This window comes from Aptenodytes patagonicus, chromosome 1, assembly GCF_965638725.1.
Source record: "Aptenodytes patagonicus chromosome 1, bAptPat1.pri.cur, whole genome shotgun sequence".
Taxonomy (NCBI): Eukaryota; Metazoa; Chordata; class Aves; order Sphenisciformes; family Spheniscidae; genus Aptenodytes; species Aptenodytes patagonicus.
Window position 1 is genome coordinate 22558330 of NC_134949.1, and position 20893 is coordinate 22579222.

At 42.1% G+C, this 20893-nt stretch overlaps 2 protein-coding genes across 2 annotated transcripts in view; both read right to left on the reverse strand.

Moving 5' to 3' along the window:
- The window catches only part of MAPK12 (mitogen-activated protein kinase 12), a 40988-nt gene extending 38725 nt beyond the window's left edge, over positions 1–2263 (reverse strand). Inside the window, exons 1-2 of the mRNA XM_076329470.1 lie at positions 2086–2263; positions 1094–1223 (exon numbers count right to left, since the gene is read on the reverse strand). Of these exons, the coding sequence (XP_076185585.1) occupies positions 1094–1223; positions 2086–2201 (246 nt within the window). The 5' untranslated portion in view covers positions 2202–2263. The remainder of the gene's footprint in view (positions 1–1093; positions 1224–2085) is intronic.
- A 7552-nt stretch (positions 2264–9815) lies between these two features.
- MAPK11 (mitogen-activated protein kinase 11) overlaps positions 9816–20893 on the reverse strand; it is a 33360-nt gene continuing 22282 nt past the window's right edge. The window contains exons 9-12 of the mRNA XM_076329484.1: positions 19809–19888; positions 16132–16210; positions 14567–14740; positions 9816–11290 (exon numbers count right to left, since the gene is read on the reverse strand). Coding sequence (XP_076185599.1) covers positions 11217–11290; positions 14567–14740; positions 16132–16210; positions 19809–19888 — 407 coding nt within the window. The 3' untranslated portion in view covers positions 9816–11216. The remainder of the gene's footprint in view (positions 11291–14566; positions 14741–16131; positions 16211–19808; positions 19889–20893) is intronic.

Below are 20893 nucleotides of genomic sequence, written 5' to 3' on the forward strand. Positions count from 1 at the left end.
GTCAGGACATGCCACAGATTATTCTTCAAAATGAACCCGGATATTGTTGGTACTCACAATGTTAATACTGTAACGGTAAATGGCAATGTCTCACTATTGTTATTACCAGTTTCTCTTATCCTCACTTTCGCTCTCTTAGCTTTCCTTGAAGGCCATCTGAATGGAGTTACGCTCTGGTCTCCCACATTATTAACATTTTAAACCAGATTCTTATGCATCATTTTAACAACTCACTCCAAACTCTTTTTTTTTTTTAACCCACATGCATTCACGACGAACAGCATTTAAAGCCACTACTGGGATCCTCCAAGCACACCCTGGGATCCTTCTCACCTGGAGTCTGTGCTTTGATTCCACAATAACTGTTTTCACACAAATCTCTCCTTTATTTTTTTCTTAAATGACTAAGCACTGTTGGGACTAAGTATCTTTATCTCAGTGACACTTTCAAGCCTTTTTTCTGCGGCTGTTCTTCTTTCACATTACGTGGGAATCTGTGTAGAGCTCTATATCCTATTCTCTGCTTCCCAGTAAAGCAATTTATTTAGTCATTCAGCAACTTTTCCTGTTTCACATTAGTATGAACCCCAAACTTTCAAACGCTTCATAAATGATAAAAAAAAGGAAAACCCCACCCCCTTCCCAAAGATATGCATGTGTACCATAGCCATCTTCACGCAAGTTCAGAAAAAAAAGAGATGCTGGTACCCGAGACCCACAGGCACAGACGCGTGCCCTGCACTCTCCTGCACCTCAGGATGTAGTGATGGAGATTGTGATTTCTGGACCTTAATCTCTCTCACTAGCTCTGAGCACAGATTCCACCGTGGTCCTAACCTTCCCCACCCAACCTTTCCTGCATGGAAATGAAGTGGTGTTTCCCACAGGATATTCTAGTTTGTGCGAACTGATGTCTGTAGATAAACGACAGACAGACAAAAGACAGACACGCAGGTCTTGGCCAAAGACTCCTGAATTCCATGCAGCCACATGCCCAACATGTCCAGCCTTGTCCAACTCTGCCTAATTTTCTTTCTTTTTAGGGTGTGTAAACTGCGGCCTTGGGGGGATATCTGCTAACGACCCAACTCACGTTTTCGTGCTTCATGTGTTTCAGGAGGCGCAGCTCTCGGTAGGCTCGTTTGGCAAAGAGTTCAGACTGAAACGGGCGGTACAATTTCTTAATGGCCACTTTGGTACCACTTCTTCCATCGACGGCTGAGCTTTAAGGGAAAAGGAAGAGTTTGGTGAGCGAGGACCAAAGCGAGACTGCAAACCCTGGCGCTGGAGAGCGGCCGCATCCTGCCCTGCGCTGCCCAGCCCTCAGCCTGCAGCCTGCCAGGTGCCTGTGTGGCCTTGCTGTGCCGGGGGAGAGACCACCTCCCCAAAACACCTCGCTGGCAGCATCCGGAGTCTGGTTTCATTCGTCTAAAACGCTGCCAGGCCCTGCGATGAAAAGTAGCCAATTTTTAAAGCTTTACAGAGGAACATCTGGGGAGGAAGAAAAAAAAGCAAAAACAAAAAAAAATCCCACAAACACCAAAAAAACCACCGACACCACAAACCCAAGCCAGGTGTCCCGTCCCAAGGGCCAACACCCCGGGTTTTGGGGACGCTGCAGCTCCGGGGGAGCCGCACCCAGCGGTCCGGGACCGGCCGCCGCGGGCAGCGCTCCCCGGGCAGGGCTGGGCAGGGCGCGGGCGGCGCCCCGGGCTCCGCTTGTTCCGGGGACGAAAACACGCGTGGGACGGAACGCGGTACGCCTGCCGGCTCCCCCGCGAAGGGCTGGGCTCCCCCGGCGGCACAGCGCGCCTCCCGGCGCCCGGCTCCGGGGCGGCCAGGTGGGCAGCGGGGCCGCCCCCCTCAGCCCCCGCAGGGCCCGGCAGCACCGGGCGGGGCCAGGCCGGGTCAGGCACAACAACCGGAAAAAGTTGGCAAGGAACAACGCGAGAGAGGGCCGGGCCGGGCCGGGCCGGGCCGGGCCGGGCCGGGCAGCGTCCCCCCGGCCCGGGGCAGAGGCCGCCGTGGCGCCCTGCCGCCTCGCCCCCCCCCCGGGGCTGCCCTGCCCCGCCTCGCCCCGCTCACCAGACGGCTCCGTAGGCGCCGGACCCCACCGGCTGCAGGTCCCGGTAGCGGTCCCGCACTTCCCAGAGGGTCTTGGTGATCTCCTGCCGGTAGAAGCCGTTCTTGGGGGAGGACATGGCGCTGCGGCCCCCCGCCGGCAGCCACCGACAAAGAGCCCGTGCGGGGGGGGGGGGGGAGCGGGAGCGGCCAGCGCCGCCGAGCCGGCTGCGGCGAGGGGCTGGGCTTGGGCGAGCGGCGCCTCCCGCCCCGCTCCCCGCGCACCCCCCGCCGGGAGGCCCGGCCGCCCGCCCCGCGCCTCCCCCGGCGGGGCAGGGATCAGGCGCGGCCCCCCGCCTTTCCCGGGCACCTGGGGCTGCGCTCCGCGGAGGTGGAGGGTGGCGAACCGCAGGGTGTCCCGGCGGTGCTGCGGGGGCGGCGAGCCCGTCCAGCCTGCCGGTGCCCGGCGGCAGCGGAGCGTGCACGGGCAGGGAAACAGGTGCCGAGGCTCTGGCTGTCTGCAGAAGTCCTTGCTATGGAGCTGAAAGCAAATACGTCCCAGCCCTCTTTTCGTGCGTGTACGCGCCACGGTGTGGCACTTCACTCGGGGCTCGTTTTGCCGTCGTGTTTTGGATCTGATAAGATGCAACCGACTTTCACGTGAAAGCCTTAAGGAATATGAGGGGCTGTAACTGATGAGAGCTGGGAGTACCAAAGCGAGCGTTCCAATGACCTTTGCACGAAGGTGTACAGCTGAGGACTTCCCAGTTCATCTCGGGGTCAGACCCCGAGTTTCAACAATATCCCTATGCTTGAACAGAAACAAGCACACACTTGATTCATTTGCTCGGAGCAAGTGGTCCCGTGCATGGTTGGTGTGGTAAGAAACAGTTCAAGCAGCAGCTTGAAACGATTGCCGTGCTGGAATACGGAGAATAGCGACCTTCTCAGTATCTCTATAGTAAATAGGCCTGGACCGGCACGTGCAAGGCAAAGGCCTGCTTTAAAAAATGTTTTATGTGTTCTCTGTGTGAATATAATTAAAATTCTTGTCCTTCGGGGTCTGGTAAAGCCTTGTTTTGTCTGACTTCACCCCTGAGCAATGTTGCTGAGGTTAGGTAATTCAGACTTGCTGTCACTAGAGTTCAATTTGTGGCTTAGCTCAAAAGGGGCAATCTGGCCAAGTTTCATTGCTCCTGATGCCTTTTTGGTAGCTGCCATGGGCCCAGACCTTTTCGTGCCTAACTACCGAATGTGGAAGAGCAGCCCTGACCTCCCTCCTCCCGTCAGTTATGTGTCGGGTACAGGAGGAAAACACCATTTCTGAAGTTGCCCGCAGAGCAGCCCTGCGAATTTGCGAAGCCTGGACTAACATCCTTCCACCCCATAGCTGCGTGTCCCAGCACTGCTCGCTGCCGACCGGTGATCTGTTTGACTCCCTGGTTTAGTCAGTACGGAAACCAACCTTCTGACATTTGGCAGGTAATGCGAGGCTTGTGTCAAGTGTTAGATTAATGATACATGTTTGTTTTTAAAATCCACTGTCCTGGCAGATTTATTTATTTATTTATTTTAATTTCTGATATCGCTTTTATGCTGTGTTTGCTATCCAGATGATAGCTAGAGTGAAATGTGGTATGGGCAAGGTGAAGGATAGAGCAGCTTTACCTTCCACTCGCTTTCGAGCCAGCCCATTAGTTAAATTACTTTTAATGACAAATGTATTTGCAAATGTTTGAGCAAAATGATGTTTTCTTACTACTTCTTTTTTATCAAGGCAGAAAGTAGATGATTTTGATACAGTAGATGAAAGTACTAACCCAGCAGCAAGACAACATCACTCTTGTGCCGAAGTTGAGAAGATTACAGAGCAACTTTTGTAAGATATTTTAAACTCAGTGACAAAATTGGCCAATGCTGTTTTCCGCATGTTTTTCCTTCGTGTAAGTATTTAGGTATACTTTGCTGTAGATGGATGAGGTAACACCATAGGTCAAATACAAGACCACTTCTTCTCATCAAGCACACATATAGCAGATGAATGGATAAACTTACTGAAAAGATTAGCACTGTGGTAAGAAGGGAAGCTTTGTCTAATAAAACCATTAAAAGTGTCTATGAAGTGAGCGAGAGGGGAAACTCGGATCCCTCCACAGCTGGTAGATCTTACAGCAGTGTCACAAAATGCACGAGCCTCAGCATCCTGTTAGGCTCAGCTGGATATATGGTGATGTGTTTTCCCAAAGACAGCCTGTTGCAATGAGACTAATAGGATACTACGGCCATATCTTATACCAGGCAGTGTGTGCTTGACAGGGTAAATTAAAAGAGGAATGCTGTCAGATGTTTCTGCTTTTGGCATATATTTATTGTAAAGTTTGTAGAACAAAAAGGGACCTTCTTCAGACATCATTAATAAAAGATAATAAATGCAGTAATGATGCAAAAATCCCGCTTTCCTAATGCCTGTCCCGTACATGGAAGGATGGCAAAGTTGTTACCATGAAGAAACATTTGGTTTGATACCTTTTTTTTTTTAGAGAGCCAACTTTCAATGTGTTGGAAGGTTGCCATCAGCTGCAAAGCATATGAGGCAGACGGGATGTGTACAGTAGTCTTTCTAATCCCTCTGGGGACTGAGAACTCAATTTACACTCCAGCTGGCACATGAGGCTTCGGTGCTGGAGCAGGAGCTCTGCAAGAGAGCCGCGAGAAAGCTCACCATGTTTTCCTGAGAAGTTCTGCAGGTACGAAGTCTGGTGGGAGAGTTTGACGGCAGCGCTGCTCACAACAAACTGTTTATTAGCAGTGATAAAATGGCACAGCTTAGTTTGTCAGGAGCTGAACTGTGGGCTGGCTGCCGAGTCCCGGGCGAAGGAGGTGCATCTGTGTGAGCAGGGAGAGGGGCTGGGACCTTGATGCCCCAGTCCAGGCACTGGCAACGTGGATTCAACCGGGGGAAAGCAGGAGATCATACAAGGTCCTTGGAAAAATCAAGCATCTTCCTATCTTTCTGTCTGTCTATGTCTATGCGATGTCTTTCACATGGTCATTTTATTCTTGATACACCAATTCACATATGAATACTTTAGTTATGTAAAACACACCTTAAATGTCAGTAACCATAAAATCTTGCTGAATTGTCAAAAGCTGATTAATAATAATATTATTTTTTTAACCAGCTGTCCATCCACACCTTCAAAAAGTACTCTTTTCTTGTCTGCTTACATACGTTGCCATGGAGGAAGTAAATCCATTTTATTTATTACAACAAGAAGTAAAGCTTAAATAAAAAAAAATCTCAGTTTTCATCTGAAAATATTCCCATGCTATTGTGTCCCCACCCTTCCCCAGTGGAGCTGCTGCCAACTATTTTGCAACTTTTCTGTTTTTGTCTCGCTGACCCCTGAGCAGGGTGCTTCAGTTCCAGTTTCTGTGACATGGAGCACCCCTGGGGGCCTTGCCATGCTGCGAGAGCACTCAGCCATCAGCAGAAAGGAATAAATATGCACCACCCAAGTGCTTTTTTAAAAAAAAAATAATTTTTTAAACTGGCTGTTTCATTTGTTCAAGAGGTCGAGTGAGAACTTACTAAGTAACTATTTACTACTCCATTATCCCTGCTTGCTGGAGGGGGGTGGAGGAAGCAAGGCCGGGTGTAGAGGGTAGCAGATGGCTATGTGTAAACCAACTGCTTTTAACACTCTCCTAATTGTTTCTCCTTAGCGCCTGCCTAAAGGTCCTCTTCATACTCATGCCTACAATAAACTGTAGGAGTTTAGTTTTTAAACTATCACAGATTGTCGCAGTCTGAGATGCTATTGTGCACAGAGGAAAAAATACTCTTGCGTTGAAGAGTTCCCAACTTCAATGCAAAAATCATATGAAAAGAGCATTAATGGGTATCACTGATTGATAGCGTTACTTATTTGTCACTACATAGTTGTGCACGTCACCCGTTTAAATCACCAAAAACTTGGTGGTACCCTGTCTTTCCCATCCTCCTAAACGTTGCATTCCTTTGTTGCGTTTCCACCTCAACCTAATGAGAGAGCTGGACAGGACAGGAGTACGGTGTGTTATTTTTGCACAGAATGTAACATAACTAGGGTTTATTCTCGATTTGAGCCTTCGGGCTCTATTATAAAATGAGTGTGAAATAGGAATATATTATCTTAGTGCTACTCTACAGGATATTATTCTATAAGGAGCAAAGTATGGCTCAGTGGAGGCTGCCAGTTATGGCAGATTTAATGTATATTTGTCTCAGGACTGCTGCTGTGATTCAGTATTTCCACTGCATTCAGTATTACTTGTGATCAAATTGGAACCTAAAAGGACTAGCTAAAACCTCTGTGCTACGGTACACATCTTAATTTGTGACAATAATTGAAGCTGGGGGACTATGTGAGTGCAAAATGAAGCATTTGTATGCATGCAAGATTGAAGCCTAATTGAACAGTTTTGCTCGTTCAGTAGAAATGTCCCATCTAATGGATTAAGTGTCAGATTGGTTGGAAGATCAGTGTTCGCATAGGAAACTCACAATATATTCCCTCCTTGTAGTGAAAACATAGACCCTTTTAGGCATATCAGTTCAATATTTTATCTTGCAGCAGAAAGGTGCTCAGTGGCAGCTACACTAATGCAGCTTTCTGAGTCTCTTGGTACTAGTCCCTTAAAAACCCTAATGCTTTTTGCCTAGACTCATAAATTAATGACACTTGGTACTCTCACTTGTGCAAGCGTGCTGATTTTCTAAGGACCAGCTTTAGAGAGTTGCACTACATCCATGAGCACCAGCAGCACGATTCACATGTAAGAGAAACAAGCAGCTGCTTTTAAAGCAAACAGAGGTGTTGCTAGTAATTCCTTCCTAAGGAGACTGATCTTGCTGAAGCTGAATTCCTTTCTGCTGCTACCAAAGGACATAATTTACCCAATTTACAGTGCAATTCTCTTTTAGCAAGAGCTAAATCTTTACCATTGGCTCATTCTTGAGCCAAGTCAGCAATTTACAGGCATAGCAAAGGATACTTAAGTAATTTGTGCCTGCAGCTGAATATGGTACTTCTCGAACAGATTCATCTTTGACCAGGTCCTGAGAGTCGGGAAGGTGGAGGTCTGTTTTCTTGTTATGATTCAGGAGCACACGTGACGGGAAGAAAGGAAGGAAGTGGCTTTTGTATTGACTGCTCCCCACCTCCGTCAAAGGTGCTTTTGCTGCCAGCATTTTGTCCTTGACAGGGTTGTCCTCCCTCCAGTCCCGAGGGTGAGCTCGCTGTGTCGGATCCTGCAGCGTACTGACCCTCCTTCCCTCTCGCTTTCATCTTTTGCACCACATCACTAATGGGAATTCTGCAACAATGCTGTCTAATTAATGGCTCTTGACCTACTGGTGCATGATATATTTTTTCATATATCAGAGTTGATTACCTAATTTCCTATTATTTTTCCCCCTATAAATTCCCAAAGTTATTGGTAACTCTGCTGTTTCATACTTGTGTAGCCACTTCATATGTTCTTGGAGAAGGGAATTCTGTGTATGATGGCCCGTGATACCCTCTAACACTGTGCTTTTCCTCTAAATCATCCTTGTTTTTTCTTTCCATTAGCACATTGTAAATTAGAGATTTCCTTACTCTTGTCTATTTCTGCTTTGGCTGTGTGCTGCTGGGCTTCAGTGCTGATGAGGTAGAGAGCTTAAAAAATAAAAGATGCCGATTTTAAAAGAAGTGTAGTGTATACTTATGCATGTCAAAAGATTGAGATGTATGCAAAAGACTTTTTTTCCCTTTTGCAAGACCTTTTGCTTCCAGTGAAGATAAAATTACTAGACTTGGGGTTGCATTTAACACTGATTACAGAGTGAGAGAATAAATACTAGAAGTGATTTCAATTCAGTAGATGGAGGGATAACAAGCTCTTGTGACTGAAAGCTGAAATTAGGTAAATTCAGATTAGAAGTAAATTGTTAACAATGACAGTAATTAACCAGAGAAGGCCCTTGGAGTGTTGTGTTCTCCCCCAGTGGAAGCCTGAGCCGCCTCCTCCACTAGCATCGCCCAGCCGTGCTCCTCCGAGCATCCCTTCTGTGCTTCGCAGGTGGTCAGGGATGATGAGCACCCTAATTTAGTGTGGGCTAAAACCTACGGCGCTTTCCTCAAATGTACATGCAACGTGTAGAGGACCTACAAAAGCACGATTGTAATAATGAGAGTAACAGCGGTGCCAGGAGATTAAAACCCCACAGTTAAAGCAGGCTCCACTACAAGTTTTGCAAATAAAATTTGGGCCATGTAAACAATGCCTTCATTAAAGACATTTTTAGCAAATAAATTTTTATAAAATAAAATCCTTACTTTTATATTTATTTACTCTTTAAAATTTACTTTTAAGCGATCTGCCTTACAGGTTCACCAAGCCTGACAAAGCCCTCACTCCTAGATGTTGACCTCCATTTGCCTGTTCGTGTTGGTTGACAAACAGTTTTGTCCATCTGCATGCAAATGATAAGCATTGTTAGCGCTAAGCCTTCCACCTCTCTGTCCCAGTGGGGTACCGTCTTTCCAATTACCCTGTCCTGCTGTGGTAAACTGATAAACTCACCACATTGCAGTCCCACGTTGGGTTACCACAAGGGAGTTGGTTACCTGCTCTAGAGAAATACTGTAATTAGTGGCTTTTGAGGTCTAAGAAATCGCCTTCATTTTGCAAATCTAGGAAAAAGGTGTCTCTCTCCCTACTGTTTTTCTTGACACTAAAATGAGATGATTTATGGGTTTTGATGGTATTTCATTAAAAATAGCTGAGCTCTTGTTACCCATTACTGTCACCTTTGATTAGTTTAAATGCGGCTATGACCGTATTCTTCCTACATAATTTATCTCCTAGAAAAAATTACATCTTTGAATGTAAAAGGAAATATTCAGAGGAAGATTCAGAGTTGCCAGAAGAACAAATTTTGGAAGTGATAGAAAACTTTCTTTCTGCCTCAAGTAGCAGAGCTATGGCAAGAGCAGACCGTCTGGTCTGTGCCTACCACAGAGTTTTACACATCCTTTGAAACATTTGGCGACGGCCACCCTCATAGCCAGGAAACCAGATTAAACAAATGATGGGACAAATCCCACACTAAATTAATTATCGTTGGATGCAGGAGGTTCTCGTGAAATCTCTTTACTTAATCCTTGCCCTTCCAGCTGGAATAGAGCTGCAGAACAGGCTAGCAAGCTCATGATCAGATTTCAGAGAAAATAAAGCACCGAGCTACTTTTCTATTAACCAGTAAACAAACAAATGAAAAAATATATTTAAGACATGACTAAGTGATTATTTTCATTATGTAGTCAGACACATAATTTAAGGATTTACAACCTTCTCACCTATTTTAGTCAGCATGAAATTCAGTCGTTGCAAGACCATTACAGGCCTCATCCAGCTTCGCAGGAAGCCAAAGTAATGATGGCCAGACAACACTTCAGGGGACTCGCAAGAAATCCACGCAGGCATTTCAGATTAATATGCCTTGCAGAAAGTTGAATACAAGTGGCTGTATTCCACTGGATGCAAGCATCAGATAACTGGCCAACATTATCAACAACAGGCCACCACTTAGTCCACAAATTAGGAGCACGCTTTCTAGATGGAATGCTTATTTCTATTTCTCAAAGACGACAAGCAATACTGTATCAAGTATCTCTGAAAAATCAAAGTTCTTGGACTTGATTTTTTTTAAAATCTGTTTATTAAGAAAAAGCTTTTCTTTTTACATAGAAAAGATACAGAGGAAAGTAAATAAACGCAGTAGAATTCATTACCTCATGTAACAGCTGTACAACTGAATCTTAATGACAAAAGTTGCAGAAAACCTAAATATTATAAAAAGCCACGTCCAAGATGAGACTCTGACAGAGCGAGAACGAGACACAAAAATGAACAACATTGAACAACTGTGAATCACAAGTATGTAGAAAGACACAGCCAGTAGACCACAAGAGGCCTCATGCCAAAGGATATTCCTGTTTCAGTATTATGCCTTCAATGGGGAAATCAGATAAATTTAATTCTTTAAGAAATCTTGGTATCTGGTGTATCCTGCAATATATTATTTAATTTTCCAACTTTTCAGGGCCGGAAAGCCTTTAAAATTTTGCTTAAAAAGAAGCTCTGATAAGATGGGTATTTTGTTTTTCACAAACAAATTCTTAAATCTTCTTGTTTTGTCATGTCTTCCAATGGCAATTTTCAGATTATTTTCCCAAGGATTATGTGAAGGAAAATAAGACAATGAGGAATATTGAATTCAAAGCTGTGAACTGAACTGAGTACTCTAGCACTGCCATCTGTGACAGCCTTTGCTGAAGCTTGCAGAAGACTGCAGAGATCTGCCGCAGTGCCTTCAGGACACCTTCCTGTAAACTCGGGCAAATTCACCAGCACTCCACCGATGGCGTGGTTAGGAATACCATCGGGAAGTAAAATCATCTCACAAATGGGTATTGTGCAGATTAAAAAAATATATATGGGGAAAATAATGAGAACAGACACTTGAATGGCAACAGAAGACAAAGATTTATTTTTACTGACTTTCAACTGGTGTTAAGATCGCTTGAGAGACATCCAGTAAATTGGTAAGACCACCACAGATATGACGACATATGCATATTCTGTCTATCTCACTACCACACCCTCTCTTCATAAAGGCACTAACTATAAATAATATGAAAATGGACAGAAAAAATGCCAGAAAAAAACCTGATTGCTTTTATGGGCTTCTATGTTTATGTTTGTATACATCCATGCTTTAAATGTACAATTTTAAAATTAATTTAAAAAGTCATCTTTATTTTGGCAATACAACTGATAAAATGAAACATGCAGAACACACAGCTCGACAGAACTCAGTGCATAATTTTGTTAGAATGAAGCAGTTCTTTATCACCCTTTGGGAGTTGGGAATACATTCATATTACAAGGCAAAAAAACCCCCACCCAAAACAGACAACATCTGGCTTCTGTATAACGCATCTGCTTTTCCACATCTTCTCCAACATCTTTGGATAGTAAAATCTATGTCTGACCACAGGTTAAATTGTATGGTTATATTTTAACAGTCTTCATAGTGCAGCAAGGCAAGACAGAGCTGCCTGTATTCACTGTTCTATCTCCAGGCTATCCATTTTTAAGTCTGGGGGTTTAAAGCTAATCACTTCTTCATAGGTAAGTTCTGTAGAGAAGGTGTAAGAGAGAGAGAAGAATTAGGTGATATTCTCTTCTAAGGAAGAATATTGCAGACAAAACAGTTCTATGGATGCATGTGACTTGCAGTTTGTATTTCCAGCCTTTTTAGAGTCCAGATCCAAAAATAGACTGAATTCACTAGAAACCCTTCTGTTAACCTCAGATTACAAATTAGACTCACAAATACTGTTATTGTACAACATGTCTGTCCCCTTCAGCTAATTACTAAACCACACAGGCCCTGAAATGGAAACATCAATTATGCTGTGAGAAGACCTGCCAAAATGACGTAATAAAAGACAAAATGTAATGGAAAATGGAATCTTTAAAAGCACCCAAACAGGTTTTAAAATGTACACTTTTAACTGCGGAGAATGTTCTTTATCATCTCTCGGTCAATTGCCTTCAACATAAATCACTCGCAATTCTGTGCTAATGCCTTGGGATCTAGGTTTTGGGGTTTTTTTATGTTTTATTGTAACTAACTTAATTTTAAGGTCCTCCGAAAAAAAAAAATATTTTGTCTTAGAAGCATGTAACAGTTCCATTTTCATCAAGAAGGGCTTAGCTAGAAACATGGATTCCCTGCTATTTTACCCTACTTTAGGAATAGCCCTTTATCTTTTCACGCTGACAGTCATGTCCTGTGTTGTGCCTTGCACAGTAATGGAGTATGTCGGTGGCGGCTACCTCCTATGTATTTTCTCAAGTTAGATGGTGTATTTTGAGGACCAAATCCTGTTCACACATAAATATATGGCTAACAATGCATTACTTCAGGTTCTGTTTTCCAAACAGTGATGTTTAAATCATATCAAACTTGTGCCTATTAGATTGTTTATTAAACAGATCTGTCTGAGACAGCTGCTACACCTACAAGTGGACCTAGCACTCCTCTAAAAAAGTATGTAAAGATCTTCGGGCTGAATCTTGCTTACACTCTGGTTGTGTTATGCTGTAGCATGGTGTGTGGTGACCAGCGTGCCAAGCCTCAGTGAAGGATTTCTCTGAAAGAAATGCTCTGTGCAGAACCCCTGAGGCGGAAGGATTCGTTATGTGACTCTTTCAGTGATTGACTTGTGGCTATTAAGTAGTATCTGGTCACAGGCAGCCAGGTAGGAGCTAGAGCGGTCCTGACTGAACTCGGAGGAAGTCAGAGTCCTCGCAAATCCGACACCTGGAACTGTAGTAGAAATTATTCCTGCTGGCTTTGCATTATATGTTTATGAAGCTCCTTACCCGGTTCTGGTGCCACCTACTCAGCAGAGAGTGCAGATGTTACGCTGAGATATGTGTAACTGGAGCAACAGCTAGGGAGAGATAGTGCATAGCATTCAACTCTGAATAGCATACTCTTGGCCTCTAAAATTTTAAAATATTTTCTAACTGGTTAAACATGTCAGAAAGAAACCTATGAGCTTGGGCTGCAAGCCTCAGCCGTGTGCAATGGAGGTCAAGTGCATAACGTATAAGACAAAGTGTCTGAAATCTCATTTTACTTTGGTGCTCAGTCCCTCTTGGGATTAAACACCACTGATTTTTAATTTGAACAGAAAAAGAGGGGAAATATGCCATTGACATCTTGAGAAACTGGGTCAATATTTCATCAACGATTCAAACATTTTATGCAAACGGTCACCTTTCATGTCATCCTACTTAAATGTGGCACATCCTGTACTTGAAAATAAAAAGTTTATTCCCCAAGATAAAACTATGGCCAGGAGGAAAAGCTGCATGTCCTGTGCCAGTTTTGAGATTTTTGTCTCAGGCCTTTTTTTTTCCCCTGTGTAAGGAATGAATTTGACCTGTGGTTCCAGCAAGGACAGTGATGTGGAAAAATATGATACTGTCCTTCCTCGAGAATTCACCTCTATGTCCTCATTTCAGTTCAGAAAGTGTTAAGCTAAGATTGTTCCTGAAATAGTTTCAACGGAGTTTCATCACAAACAGAAATCAGCTTCATGACTCGGAAATTGTTAAACTTTCCTGTTAAAAACTCAGTCAACTGAAAAAGTAGCAGAAAACAAATCATCCACTCGTAAGCACAGCAGCAAATTGAACGTGCCTCTCAAGAAACAAGATGTATGGGCGGTGCTGTATGCAGCCAGGTTTTGCAGACGAGAGCACGTGTAAGGAGTAAGTGATACCAGGCAGTCCTCCCTGTTTGTACAGACGCAGTAGGCTTCTAGAAGACCCTTTTCAGGGCTCTAGGAGGTTGCTTTATTGCAGAGAGACCCATGACCCTGCTCCTATCTTTCTTTAAGATGTATTTGCTGTAGTCAGTCTGCTTGTCTCCCCTGCAATGCCCAGGATAAAACATGGCACAAGTGCAAGGGCATGAATAAGACGTGGGAGGCCAGTATTTTTCATCATAAACCTACCCACTATGCTAATACATTTTTATCAAACCTTTCTGGAGTAAAAGTTATAGAATATACAAATAGAAACAGAAGACCATTTATTTTATAGAATACATATTTCATCTTAAGCCAAGGAAAGGACTTCATTGATAAACAGGAACAGCTAGTTTTCTAGAACATTAATCTCAATGTAAGGAATTTTTAGCATAATACGTCCTCATTAGACAATGATGAAATTGGACTGTACTTTTCAGTGTACTTGCAAACTTAATGTTTAGCCACCTTACTTCCGTGATACTGTAGTGCAATATGATCGTGATGCAAGCATGGAGTTAACTAATAAAAAAAGGTTGTTGTGGTATTTCTCAAGGATGGGTTTTGGGGTGTCACTCCCAAGTAAAATCATCAACTCTCATCTCAAAACAGGATCAACAGCATGGTTTATCCATTAACCCGAATTACTTGGCTATCTAAAGAATGATTAACAAAATACACATCTATATGGAAAATATTCATTTCTGGTTCTGAACAAAGCTAGACCAGAACCCCGAATAGTGTCACTTGCCCTAGGACGGTTACTTCAGCTGAGGATCTGACTTAAAAAACTAAAAGCAAGACAGAATGTGTGGTTACCTGGTAACTAGCATCAGCTTTTAGTTAAGATTAAACCTGCTATAGGGAATCTAGTGAGGAGATGATAGAATGGGGGAAGGGAGCAAAATCCAGAGAGGAAACACAACCCTTTCCACCTCTCCACTCCCACAAGCACACACACACGGACTTATCTTGTTTCCCTGAGGCTTAAGAGTTCATATTGCTCTGGTTAGAAACAGAGGAAAACTGTTATTTAAGTAAGGTTTTGTTCTGCTGCATGTATTAACTACTGTGTGCAATTCTGTTACCTTTCCATTCATCTATGGTTCGCTCCTTGTTCTCTATTGACTCATCGTACGGCTCGGCCTCAGGTTCATCATCTGGATCATGATACTGTACGAAGTACGGATGTGCAAGTGCTTCCGAGGCAGTAATTCTTTTATCGCTGTCTAATATAAGCATCTTCTCAAGAAGATCTACAGCTAAGGGAAAAAGAGAAACGTGGTTCAAAGCCAGAAGAGACCATCTAGAAATAAAAGAGCAGGCAACTGCTTACACACAGTCTATTCTCACTCACCTTAAACACAGTTAACATTATTGGCAAACCCACAAAATTTAGTCAATGTAACAAATAAGTTTTGAAGATTTTATACTGTGAGTACAATTTTCAGAGCAGAAGGAAGCTTCTGGTTTGCTTGCGGTATGCACAAAGGTTCATTATAGTCTATTTGACATCTGATTCACCTCTTCAGATGTCTAAGATTCTGAAAAGATCTCTGTGTGCTTAAAAGTTAAATATCCTGTGTTGTGCATCATGTGCTTAACTTGATCCTGATCAGTGCAAACTTAAGTAACTTAAAATTGTGAATGTGAGATTACAGTTTTAATTAGCTGCACCAATGAAATCATCAGATGAAAACCCCAAAGCAACTTTACAGGACCCAGCATAAACAAAATATGTTTGAAGTCGACAGTTGCAGAATATTAGAAATGAGAGAGATCTGTAAGTCTGAAATTGGTTTTATATGGAAAGTTTATCATAACTATTTAAAAAATTATATAAAAATGATTTTTAGTGCTTTCATATAAGCACTGTCATTCATTTGCCTTTATGATATTAATATGTAGCACGTTCTCATGTACCTCATGCAAATAAATCCCATTTTTTATAAGAAAGCATTCACAGCTACTTGTATTTGTAAAAATAAAATTGTCTTTTAATACACAGAACGAATTTAAAACATTTTAACTCATAATATTTCCCTATATACAATGTTTTAATGTGCACTTGATGGAACTGACCAGGCACTGTAGTAAGATGATTCCGGTGACTCAAATGTCTCCTTTGCCATGTCACAAGAAATGGTTCACAGAAACATCTCTTTTGCACAGGCAGAACCAATTGGTTAGACTTAAAACCAACTGTGCGGGATCAGACCAAAGGTCGGTCTAGCCCGGTATCCTGTGTCCAACAATGGCTAATATATTCCTAGGAAATAATACTCAAAAGGGTCATTCAAACAGCTATACTTTCTGGTATATTCTTCTGCTCGCCAGTAATTTACAGCTCATGGCCTTCCTGAGCCAGAAGTGATGTCTCTAGTCTAGACCCCGTGACATTTTTATTTATTCCTGCTAGATATAGCTGGCTTTTGCTTTTCATCCACAGACCGTTTTCCTTTAGGAGGTTCCCATAATCTCCATCAGAAACAAAAGACACAGGCTTCATGAAGGGAAAACAGTCTCAGGATGAAAAGTTAAGCAATGCTCTTCTCACTGTTCTGATCATTATTATATGGGATCATATAGAAAAGGAAGGCTTGAGTTCCTATGTTAGTGAAAGATTTAATCTGTATCAGTCTGACTTTCTTACCTAATGGATTGGCACCACGAAATACTGCTTTCAAATCCTGTTGAGGCATATGTGGAAGAGATTCAATGTATTTTCTTGCCTAGGAATAAATCAATATACATACCACAGGCACAGAGGTTAAATTTTGCCCAACAGTAACCATATCAACTCTAAAAAAACAGATGTAATATTTTTTTATGTTTCTTATACATGGGAAACCTTCTTTACATAAAACCACAATGTATGACTTTGTTTTAAACAGTCACTCCTGTATATTGCACAATAAGCAAGAGAGTTTTAAACAGGTATATTTTCCTCTAAGGCTTATGCATTAGCACTTACGTTTTCACTTCTGCTTACTGGTTCATTGCAGTATATCCCCAGGGAACACATCCATGTAACGTTCAACCAGAAATTGCAACCTAAATCATCTTTCAGTTACCCTCAGCAAAGTGGTATAATCCAATCTGCGACCTTCCCTCCTCTCTCTCTTCTGTCGAACAGTAGCTTCACTAACCAAAGAACAAATCCTGATACGCCCAGGGCGCAGATCTTCAGACGTTTAACAGAATTTGTAGCTTGCCTTGTCACCGTGGCTGTGAAAGGCTCATCCAAACTCAGCTAGGAAAAGCCTACCTGTGCATCGGACTCACAAATGTCAGCGTGGAGCCTGACATTACATGAGCTCCGAATTTCTGGGCTGAGGTAGATAGGTCGGCAAGAGAAGAGGTTGAATGCTGGTCCTAAGGGCTGGGATCAGACAGAAAAGGGAATTCTGAAATGGAACAGTTGAAGAAGAGGCAAATGGCTGTCCCCAAATTCGTAAAAAACCCAGCTGGTCTTTGAACAAACCTTAATCCTTTTAAAACATGTTTGTGTTACAGGGATGTCTCCCTGCACACTTAGCAATCCTGTTAGAAGGAGACTATCTGCAGGAGGCTAATTAAGCATCCTTGGCCTTCTGAAGACAGCAAAGGAAATAAAGTTGTTCATACCAAGCAGCTCCATGGCTTCAAGTGAGATACCAGATTGAGAATTGTGGAACTATCTTCTGGACTATGATGAAGCGACTATAAAATACTCTGACATATCATCTGTGCAATCCTACAACCACACTTGGGAAACGGATCCTGTTCCCTACACTGTTCTCTCTGCCATCATGTTAATTTCTGCAGCTACGATGAACTGATATAAAGATATTGTAAATCATTACATAGCACAGTCTCTTTTCAAACTGTGTTCTAATTTAATGAGGCAGATCTATTTATTTTTTGTGCTTCTTGTAAGATGTAAGCATATTCTACCAAAACCCTAGACTACCATCAGTGACACATTTCAAAGTCTTACTAAAAGAAGCAAGTTTTCATGTGTTATGTCCCCAACCTGTTAAAACTATATTGGCATTTTGCCTTTTTATTATGGGGGCTGACAGCAAGGCTTTCTAGAAGGATGATTTCTTCTTAGCAGCTGTAGCTGGTCATGCAGAGAATGATATTTAAAGACTAGTCAAACACAGACTTCACTCCACCTATTTTATGCCCCTAAAGTTCATAAAGGCAGCAAACACCTGCTAGAAAGTCAGGGTGTGCAGCTCCTATCAGAGTTAAGTCTTCCAGGGCATTAGTTTATACATATGTATGAACAGCAGAGCAAAAGAGAGCTGTCACACATTCTTGCATGGAAGCTACGGACTAGGGTAGAAACAAGAGGTAAATTTATCTTACGACAAACATCTGTGGATTTGTGGATTATTTGTTTCTGTACGGACATCAATTAACATCACTAATCCAAACATGACTGAACAAGATACAGTCAAAATTATCTCCAACCTTGCCCAGAAGTCCTTTGAAAACAACACAGACCTATCAAAGCATACTTACCAACCTGTCCCCTCTGCTTATATGTTCACCACAGAAACCTAACCGACAGAATCTAGACATTTAAATGATTCTGAAAATAATGAAATGCAATCACCATTTAAACCCATATTAACATGAAAGACTGACAAAACAGCTCACTAACTTGTGCTGAAACATCCCATGAGGTTAATCTTTTAGTTTCCAATTCTTTAATTCTCTACTTATAACTGAAAATAGGCTTGGCATTTCAGAAAACCTCTGACCTTGCTGTTAGAGGAATGGAAAAAATTGTCCGGGACTGCAAGCTGCATTAAGAAATATCTAAACAATAAGGCCAAGTACAAGGTAAAGAAGAACTAGAACGAAGGGATAGAATAGACACTCCCTTGCAAGAGGCAAGTACCTCCAAGCAAGGTACATATCTCCTTTGACGTTGCTCCTCTCACCAGGCAGCAGCAGCCCAGAGGTGACCTAGCAGCACTCCCATTCATTAACTTGGTTTTTGTGTTCTCCCTATGCTCTAAAGGTATAATTAGCCCCAGTAAAACAGCTTTGGGATTCCTGTAGTTCACTGAAGTATGTTCTGAAACACAAGAAATTAAAGACAAAAGCAGATACTATCTCCAGTAAACGTTTAAGGTGCTTAATCTCATAAGCTCACAAACTGACTAATTGTGGGTAAATCACACATTTGTATACACTACTCTGAATGCGTTACTGCAAAAACCATAGGATCTTAGTAACACATAAAGGCTATACAAGGACCTATGCTTAGGACAGCACAGTCCGAGATGTGCTGATTGATCCAGTCCCTGGCACAAGGATGGGTCCTCCTCCTGCCCTGGCCATTCCCAGGTGCTGGGTACCACAAACTCTGGGGCTGTGCGTTGGCCTGCCCTGATGAAGTTTTGTTATGCTTGGACCCTCCTGAAATACAGTGTTGCTCTGGCTCTCCTACTGCTCCTGCTTACTTAACCCACTAGTGTATTCATTAGTAAGTTCAAAGAAAACCCATCAATATAGACACAGGCTGAAAAAATAGCCATTAGTATTAGTGTGTATACAGAAAAGGTTTAAGAAAACAGCTTCAGCTCAGGAGGTATCTGTGTGCTGTTGTTTATCTGAATTTTTACACTGTGCCCACCACCTGCCTTTATCTATCAATACCACATCTCATTCCTCAGCTGGATATCCACGGTTACTGCTTAAAGTGAATTCTTTAAGTGTAGCTTTAGCAGAGAAAAAAAGTGGAAATTGTTCATTTACTAGATTACTATTTTAAAGAAGTCATATGGAGAGTTAAAAATCACACCGTTAACTACAGATATTATCATGAAAGTGGACCTCACACAAGCATTCAGAGATGAATAAATACAAATTTCAAATTAGGGATCCAAATAAGAGCACTTATGCAGAACACACATTATTTCACTCTGATATCTCTGTTTAGATCCCAACAACGGAAAGCATAAAAATTACAGAGACATCAGATTTAATAACAACAATATAATGCTCTGAGCTGAGCATCAGTTGGAATTTTTCTATTATAAGTATAGCAGCAAAATAAAAGATCATCAGGACCAACTGCAAAACTCCTTTCAAAAACTGAGTACATGAGAACAAGTATCAAAATTAATCCAGCTGACAGTCAAGGCATTTGGATACCTCTGAAAAGAATATTTTTTGAATGGTGGCATTCTAGCAGGAAAAAATAGAGATCATTTTAAAGTGTTCGCTCATTTCCAAATCAGAGTATCTGTGTAACACCAGTGACATACGATGCCAATTAGAGAAAAGAATGATAGAAAGTCAGTTAACAGAATGAAGCTGTGAACTCACATGTTCTGATGATATCTTCTTCAGAAGTTCAGAACTGGGTGTGCCCACAACTTCCATTATTCTCTTTAGTTGATCAATATCTGCATTATTTCAGGGAAATAAACAGCACGCAGTCCTTCTGGGTTTAAACAATTAATGAGCTTTCATGCAAATAGTGAAGATGTTTAAAACTATTCAGCAAGACAATTCCACTGTAGTCCATGGAAGGATACAAATTCATACCTGCTTAAGCCTACTCCTGGTGTATCAAATTCTCTATTGTACTATATGAATCTGTCAGGTGTGCCTGTACGTGAGAAAGGTGCGTGCAAAATATTGCTTTCCTGTCCTAGTTCCCAATTTAACATATTCTTAAACTTAATTTTAATAGCACATTTATGTTTCAGATCTGAGGGATTTCTGAAGAACAGTCTAATACGATACAGCACATACGGCTAGATTACTGATCTGAGGGCTGGTAAGCGGAAAAATTCTCATTTGGTAGCTTTAAAAATCTGTTTTATATCAGTGTCAAGATTAAAAACTTTGAAAATGTTAATTTTTCATTGTCATGTATGACCTGTAAACTAGATTACATTTTCCCTAGAGACTCAAGGTTATTTTACAGCTTTATTTAAATTGATGTAATCATATAATTGTAGACAATATTTTATAACAGCAAAAAATACCTTATTTCTTGAAAACTAGATGTATTGATTTTTCCAAATACCACATATCATGTAATCAAACAGTCTGAAGCACAGTCATCATCCAGATGATGAACATCTGGACAATGCCTGTGGTTACAATAGAGCCTAGTGACGCTCAGCACAATAGAAAGGTCAGCCGGGAGACTTGGTCTCTCAGCTCTCTTAACAGTTTTTCAGGCAATTCTAATGTGATGTTGTTTTGCACCTGGCAACGGCTTAGTTTTAGCAGAAGTGTTTGCTTTTTGAGGGGTTTCAGAGTAGTGAGAAATGTCAATATTCAGTACAGAAGAATGTGCCTTTGTTTCTCATATTAAAAGCTTTCCTCCTCTGATGCAGTTGTTTCCTCATTCCTCATTATCTGTTTTTCTCCAGTTTTCTTCTATTATTTTACTGCTC